This window comes from Crocuta crocuta, unplaced genomic scaffold, assembly GCF_008692635.1.
Source record: "Crocuta crocuta isolate KB4526 unplaced genomic scaffold, BGI_CrCroc_1.0 scaffold127, whole genome shotgun sequence".
Classification (NCBI taxonomy): Eukaryota; Metazoa; Chordata; class Mammalia; order Carnivora; family Hyaenidae; genus Crocuta; species Crocuta crocuta.
In genome coordinates, this window is record NW_027532008.1 from 11,003,343 (window position 1) to 11,010,765 (window position 7,423).

Below are 7,423 nucleotides of genomic sequence, written 5' to 3' on the forward strand. Positions count from 1 at the left end.
GAGGGGCATGGAGGAGGACACTTGTGGGGATGAGCACTGAGTGTTATGTGGAAACTAATTTGACAATAAACTATTTGTAAAAAAAATAATAATAAAATAAAATAAAATGAGGATGACAGCACCTACCACACAGTTATTATGCGGAACAGAAGAGAAAATGCATTCCAGGCATGTAGTGTGCGCTAAGCAACGCCAGCTGCTACGATGACACACTATTTACCTCTCCTAAAGGGCTCGTGGGCCAGTCGGCCATCCCTCTCCCTCTCCCCCTGACCCCTTAGTCCTCACCACTCTACCGTGGCCCTTCCCCTCCAGCCAGGCTGGGATCCCGAGGCTTCGGTGGCCTCCCGGCACCCCCGTGCCCACCTCCTCTTCACGCCTCCACGCCGCCTCCCGCTGCTCCAGCTCCTTCCGGCTGCATGTCCAGTCCGTAGTCACCTTGCGTATGTCCTCGCTCAGGGCCTGGTTGGCCGAGCTGGCCTGGTCCAGCTGCTCTCGGAGCATGGAGTTCACCTGGACCAGACTGGCACTCCTGGAGGAGATGGGGGGACATGAAAGGGACCGGTGGGCACAGGGCAGGAGAGGCCAGCCCCGCCAGCTAGGCCCCCTCCCTGCCACACCCCACCTCTGCTGCTCCTCCTCCAGGCGGACGAGGGCGCTCTCCAGGTCATGGCTGTGCTCCGTGTCCTAGGTGGGAGAAGTGGGGCATCAGCCTGGGCAAGTAGAGGGAAGGGCCTGCCTTGCCTCCCCGCCCCCCCACTGATCCTCCGCCTTCCCCCTCCCCGCCACCGCCCCGGCACCCACCCTCAGCCGCTGCCGCTCCAGCTCTGTGGATCTCTCTAGCAGCTGTTGCTCCAGCTCCGAGCACTTCTTCTTGTACTGGAGGGTCTGCGGATGGGTGGGGAGCGGTGGAAGGTTAGCCCCAGGGGCTGGGGGCAGGGCAAAGCGAGCACATGGGGGACAGGGGCAGGAGTGGGTAGCCCTGACCTTGGCCTGCAGCCGCTGCACAAGCTGGGCCTGCCGCTGCTGGCCTTCCTGGTAGGCCTGCAGCTTGCGCCGATAGGAGGCCTGCTCCTCCTGCAACTGCCTCCGCAGCTCCACGCTCTGCCGTACCAGCCCTGTGGGCTCCTGCGTTTCTGGCTCCCCAGACTCCAGCCGCACAGCCTGCTCCAGCTGCAGGGAAGGTGCCTGGGTGAGAGGCGCAGGCCTCTCGGGAAAGCAGGCGCAGAGCTCTGCAGAGGGTGCCAGGCTGGGCCCAGACCCACAATAGCTTGCAGGCATAGATGTGCAAGCCCAGGATGTGATGCACGAGTGCACGGGGTAATGCAGCTGTGCACGGGCACAGACTGAGCACGCATTGACACGCATACAAGGCATGGATGGACGCATGCAGGTGGGCTCGGGAACAGGTGCAAGCAAAACACAAAGTTGCACCTGGAGGTGAACACTGCATCCTCCACGCACGGAGCACACGGAGCACAGTGAGCCTCTGCTCCAAACACCTAACCCGGCTGCGGTTATTAGCTCCATGCCTATGCACCCCACCCCCAACCGCCCAAAGTGTGCTCAGGAAAACCTAGATTTCTGCTCCCCATTGTATCTTAGACCCAGAAGAGTGGCAGTGGCGCGTTTGTTTAGATCATGCATTAGTCGCATGAGCAAATGTGAATGCATTCAAACAGAAGCAAAAATATACACATGCGTATCTGAGCTTAGAGGCATGCACACGCATAGGGCACACGGGCGGTCTTAAACACCCCCAGGGTGGTACAAATGAAGTCCCCCACCCCAACTCCTACTCACACACACAGTGCTCTGTAAAAGACACAAAGTCTCTAACATAAGGCGGGCTTATTAATACCCTCTCCTCCCAGCCCTGGGTTGCCTCCCCACCCCCCTCACCCCCGCCCCCCTTACAGGAAGCTGCTGTCAGCACCCACTCGGGCAGAGCCTCCTAACCCCTTAGGCACCTGCTGGCCCCCCGGGGGGGCGGGGAGGAGGGGAAGGTCCATGGGCCTCCTCAAGCTGTGGGGGAAGGGAGAGGGAACAGGCTGCCGAGGGTGAGCTGGACTGACAGAAGAGTGACACTGCTCAGGGAGAAGGAAGGGGAAGACAGGGGAGCCCAGCTGACCCCAACCCCAGCCCGCGCTCACCATCCACCTCCCCGCTGCCCGGCCTGCTAGCCCAGGCATGCCCTCCCACGTGAGGCCCCAGGGAAGCCAACGGCAAGGGCCTCTGCTCTTCCCCTGGCTAATAGCCAGGCCCGGCTAGCCCTCCGCGCCTACGTTCACCCAGTATGCCCAGGAGCCACTGAATGAGCCACCGCCAGCGCCACCCACTCCAGCCCACGTGCTGAGGTCAGTGCTGGGGCAGGGTGACAGTGCCCCCTGGGGTGCCACCCATAAAGAGGGGCTGGTGGGGACTGCTTGGGGGTTTCTGCCGGGAAGGAGGGCTGCAGGCCATGACCAGTGTGACCAGTGTCTGCATGGAGCCTACCTAGGGCAGGTGACAGGCAGGGCGCCTACATCTGGGCGTAGCGATGGCAGCACTGAGATACTCTGGGTATCTGGCTGCGGCTCAGTGTGTTCTGTCATGTGTCTCCACGTGGGACCCTGTGTGCCTCTGTGCCTAGGCCTTCACGGGGGCCTATGAGGCGGCCTCTGTGGTCCCAGGTCTATGTCGTGGTGCAAGCACGGGGTGCCCACGTGTTCATACCTGTTTATGTCTGCACGCAGGCCTGTAAGTGGGTGGGGCTGGGGCCTGTGGGGCAGCAACTCTACGCAGTGTGCAGGCACACACACCTCTGTGTGGCTATGTGTGTCCGTGGGGTGTGAGACCGCGTACCATGTTGTCCGCAGGATGGTGTATCTCATTCGTGTGGCTGTGCGTCTGGGCGCTGCCGGCTGTGAATGGGGGGGCGGGGATTGTGTGGTGTCTGGCCATGGGTGTGGCTTATGCTGTGTCCAATCCACGAATCTGAGCATGTCACTACAGGTGGACTTGCGTTTCCTTCCGTGTGACGTGTCTTGTGTGGGGTCCGATCATGGCCTGTGCTGTGTGTTTTGCACACAGGTGCTTTTTGCTGCTGTGATGTGGAGGGGTTCAGGCAGCCGTTGGGTGCTCCGCCCACTCCCCCTCCCCCTGCCCCTGCTCACAGACAGGCCGGGGCCACTCCCGCCACACCTTACCCCTTTCCAGAAACTCTACCCCCCACAAAACATCCTTTCAGTTTTACTTGTAATTCAAAAGGGAAAGAGGCGGTCACCAAGCTGAGAATGAAAGGAGTTTACCGTCTCCCTTGGCAACCCCTGCCCTGCTACCCGCCATTCATTCACTCTGTCCAGGTTGCCATGGACACGGAGTCCAGGGGGTCTGTCCTGTGGAGCCCAGGGGATGGGGCCATGGCTTCCTTCCCGTTCCCAGCTGCCTCACCCAACACCTGCTCCACAGGGACCAGAGATCCTCCTTGTGACCTGGGAAGTGGCCCCGGGAGCCTCTGCCTCAGTTTCCCTACATGCATCAACAGGACACAGATCTTGACCTTGCTTGCCTCCACTTCTTTTTCCCAGGGATTCTGTGGGGTTTACACGAGTCAGAACAACCTCACTGACCGACTTCCATACGAGCCCACAGGTAACAGTTATGGCCACAGGGGCAGGGCCGCGTCCCACGCCCGGGACACAGGACCGCAGAGCCCTGGACGGGGGTCTTCACCCAGCTCTACGACTGACCTTGGCCTAGTGTGCCCCTGCTCTGGGCCTCTTTCCCGGTCTGTAATAAGGTGATCTCCAGGCTCGGATGGGCTGTGCGCCCACTCCCCAGGGCAGGCTTTGCGGTCATTGGGTCATTCACCTCCAAGCCCTGCCTGGCGGGGGCCCCACTCACCCCATCTCAGACACACAAAAGCGAAACACCAGGCTCCCCCTACAGGCTATTCAGGGAATAGCCACATGAGGGAATCTTCTAGGTGATTACAACTCCCACCCCCCCAGCCTCTGGCCTGAGGCAGTCCCGGCCTCAGCAGCGTGGCTTAGCAGAAAAGAAGGCTGCCGCCTCCCCCCTCTCCTTTTCTGCCTCTGCCCGCTCGGGGGGCCATGCTGGCTTCACTGGGAGTCAGAAGCTGGCATTTAAGAGACAGCCCCCGGGGCCTGGCATTGTGCCAGTGGCCAAAAGACGAGAAGGCTACACTGGAAGAAGGCTGGCTCAAGGCCCCGCCACCACCAATAATGTGAGACCTGGGCCAGCTCACCTCCCGCAAACCCTGGGAGAAGGAACTAGGCGCTGTCCCCGGCGACAGGGCCACAACGGGCCCCTCACCCTGTTCCTCTGCATGTCTCAACATGTCTCAACATGTCGGGGGCTGGTCCAAGCGAGCAGATACCAGGACACTGGAGCACCTCACAGCCACAGGCATGAATGTGTATCCCTCTCCCCAGCAGGAGTACATGCGGGGACAAGCCCAGCCGGGGGGTCCTCAGAGAAGCTGGCTCTGCCTCCCACACAGGGGGCAGGGAATGGAGGGGGGCTCTGGGCCAGCCTCAGTCTCTGGGCTGGGGCCGGGGGTACAAGACCTAGCCCTCACTGGCTGTGTGACCCCGAGCACGGTGCCCTCTCTCGCTCGGAGCCTGTTACCTCTTCCGTTACACGAGCATCATCGTGGCCCCACCTTGGTGCATCAAACGTAAAGCACCCAGGAAGTGGCGGGCACATAGTAAGCACTCAGTAAACGGTCACTACTCTTAGGACTGTTCTTACCACCCCCACATCTCCCATCTAGACCCTCCCTTGTGCAACTCTCTCACCAACTTGCAGCCACCAACTCCCCTGTGTCACCTCTCACAAGCTTGGGGGCCCAAAGGAGACAATGTGTCAAAAACAATGTGCGCTTCTGGCCCGCAGCAACTTCCTGCCCCAGGCCCTGGGGGCCCCACAAGCCCGCAGCACATGTCCCGGGAATGCAAATCCTGCCTGGACTTGGACGCAGGCCTGGCTTTTCCTTCCTTCCTGGGCTGGTCCTCAGTCCCATGGCGGGTGGCAGCAGGTCTGTGGTGGCCCCAGAAGGCCCGCGGGCTGCTGCCTGGGCCTGCTCCATCTGCCTGCCTCAGTGTCCGGCTGCCGCCGGGTGGACCCCAAGACCCACGTACGTGGGAGCACGGAGAGAGGTCCAGACACTTGGGGGGGGTGGTGGCAGGGGTTTCTAGGGGTCTTCCTCTCTGTGCTGCCACCCCCAGCATCACCCTTGGCGACAGGTACTTTATTCCATCCCCTCGTTGACCCCTCCCAAGCCCACATCACACTAGCATCCTCGAGACAGAAAGCAGACTCGGAGCGCAAGCGACTTGCTCGAGGCCACTCACGTGGGCAGGGCCAGTCTCTACCCAGGCCCACCTTTGGCCCGGGGCCTGGCCGTCTCCCCGCCCTCACGTCAGGGGAGCACCGGCCCCCAGGCAGCACCCACCCTCTCGCTGACCGCATTGTACTTGATGGCCAGCTCGTCACGCTCGGCGCGGCTCTGGGCCAGCAGGTCCTCCACGCGGGACAGCTCCTGCTGCAGCAGCTGGTTCTCCTCCTGCAGGGACAGCACCGACGCCATCTCTGCGGCCGGCAGCGGGGCTGGAGGGGGACAGCAGGCACATGGTCGGCCTCCTTCCCCCCCGGTCCAGGGGGACACCCTCCCACTACAGGTGCTCCAGGAACATCCCCGGAGGCAGGAAGTGGGACTGGGCCCTTAGCCCCGGAGCACACGGAGCTGAAGAACAGGAACGGGGGCAAAGAGACGGGCCTAGGGCTGGACTCAACCCCCGCTGGAGGGTGGCCCTGGCCGGCTCATAACAGGCAGGAGGGAGGCTCAGTCCAGGAGTTCTAGCTCCTTCCTTCTCCAAGTACTACTCTTCTCTGGGCCTCAGTCTTTGCTGAACTGTAAACGGAGTGGAACAGTAACTAGGAGACCAGGAAGACCTCACTTAGGGGAAGGGCTTCATGTAACTCCTGAAGCCAAGGCTTAAGATCATATAGGTCATGTTCGGAGGAAGAGAGAGGAGGAAGAGGAAGAGGGGGAAAAGGGAGAAGTAGAAGTGTCCCCCGCCCTGTGGGCTCCCCCTTCCATCCCAGGAGAATTGGACACACACCACAGGTCTCAAGGCTCTTCCAGCCAGAGGTGAGGGTTCACTAAGTCTCTCCCTGCCTGGGGCCCCCAGGGGCCCCAACATCCCTGGTCCTCCCAAGGAGGCCGAGGCTGGACAAGGACTGTCGCAGAGCCCTAGAATCGCCACCAAGGAGAGCTGCCAACACGCCACCTGTAACTGACTGTGCCCTTCCCGGACTCCAAACCACACAGGAGGTGGTGGATGGCGCCCAGCAGGAGGAACAGGGGCCCGTCAGCCTCTCTGCCCCGGTGGGGAATGGACAGGACCCTCCCTGGGACTTCCACAAAGCCCTGAGCTGAACTGAGCTGCCCTCCCCCTGTAATCTCGGGTTCAGCCAAGCTCACACCTTCCCTGGGAGAGGACGCGGTGTTTGGGCCTAAGTCTCTGCTGTGGGCTGCGGGTGGGGGTGCTCATCCCCACTGTATAGCAGCATCACATGGAGAACAAGTCTGGGCAAACTATACCTCTGGGCCTCCATTTCCTCATCTGTAAAATGGGTCCCTCCATCACAGGGTTGTGCCAGCCTCACAGTGAGTATTCAAGAAATGGAACCCACAGTCATTATTGTCATTACGGCCGTGGAAGAGGGGTGTAAGAAGGGGCAAGATGCGGGCAGTGTCTGTGGGGGTGAATGAAGAGGGGCACCTTGGCTCTCAGGCTGGGAGAGGTTGCTGGTGATGATCTCCCTGATGCGGGCGGGCAGGCGGGCGAGCTGAGAGTCCTGGGCTGGGTCCTGTGCACTCAGGCCCTTCTCCCGGCCTGCCCTCAGGACGCTGCTCTCCAGTGTCTGTAGAGGGGAAGAGAGACGGTCGGAAGGGGACCAGGCACCCTGGTCTCCCTGGCCTGGATGGGACAGGAACAAAGTCCTGCCACCCAAGATGTGGGTGCCCATGAAACCCTCAGGAAATCCCCACACGGAAGGAAGCCTGGGAGCTACAGCGGAGAAAAGCCCAGGGCGAGGGCCCGCTTGAGCGCCTCCTGCCCCAGGAAGGAGGCCCCGTGGAGGCGCGGAGAAGCGAACCAAACCGCATGGCCCACTCACAAGACCCATCGGGACAGCACAGCATTGGGGGCCCCAGTCCGGCTCCAACCCTACAGTGGATGAAGATAGCACTGTGCTAGCAGACGTCACCTCAACCCTTAAATCTGGGCGCAGGGACCCCCTTTCCCACAGGGCGCTGGGATAAGGGAGCCATGGCGGTTTTGTTCCGAGCCCCTCCCTACCGCCAGTCTGGCTGGACGCTGCCAGCTGGGGCCCCTGTGCACCTCGCCCCCAC

General features: G+C 61.5%; 1 protein-coding gene across 1 annotated transcript in view; it reads right to left on the bottom strand.

The window, feature by feature from the left end:
- CROCC (ciliary rootlet coiled-coil, rootletin) overlaps nucleotides 1-6,849 on the bottom strand; it is a 41,569-nt gene extending 34,720 nt beyond the window's left edge. Inside the window, exons 1-6 of the mRNA XM_077775576.1 lie at nucleotides 6,792-6,849; nucleotides 5,459-5,613; nucleotides 988-1,173; nucleotides 805-888; nucleotides 626-687; nucleotides 367-532 (exon numbers count right to left, since the gene is read on the bottom strand). Of these exons, the coding sequence (XP_077631702.1) occupies nucleotides 367-532; nucleotides 626-687; nucleotides 805-888; nucleotides 988-1,173; nucleotides 5,459-5,593 (633 nt within the window). The 5' untranslated portion in view covers nucleotides 5,594-5,613; nucleotides 6,792-6,849. The remainder of the gene's footprint in view (nucleotides 1-366; nucleotides 533-625; nucleotides 688-804; nucleotides 889-987; nucleotides 1,174-5,458; nucleotides 5,614-6,791) is intronic.
- Between the last annotated feature and the right edge of the window lie 574 nt (nucleotides 6,850-7,423).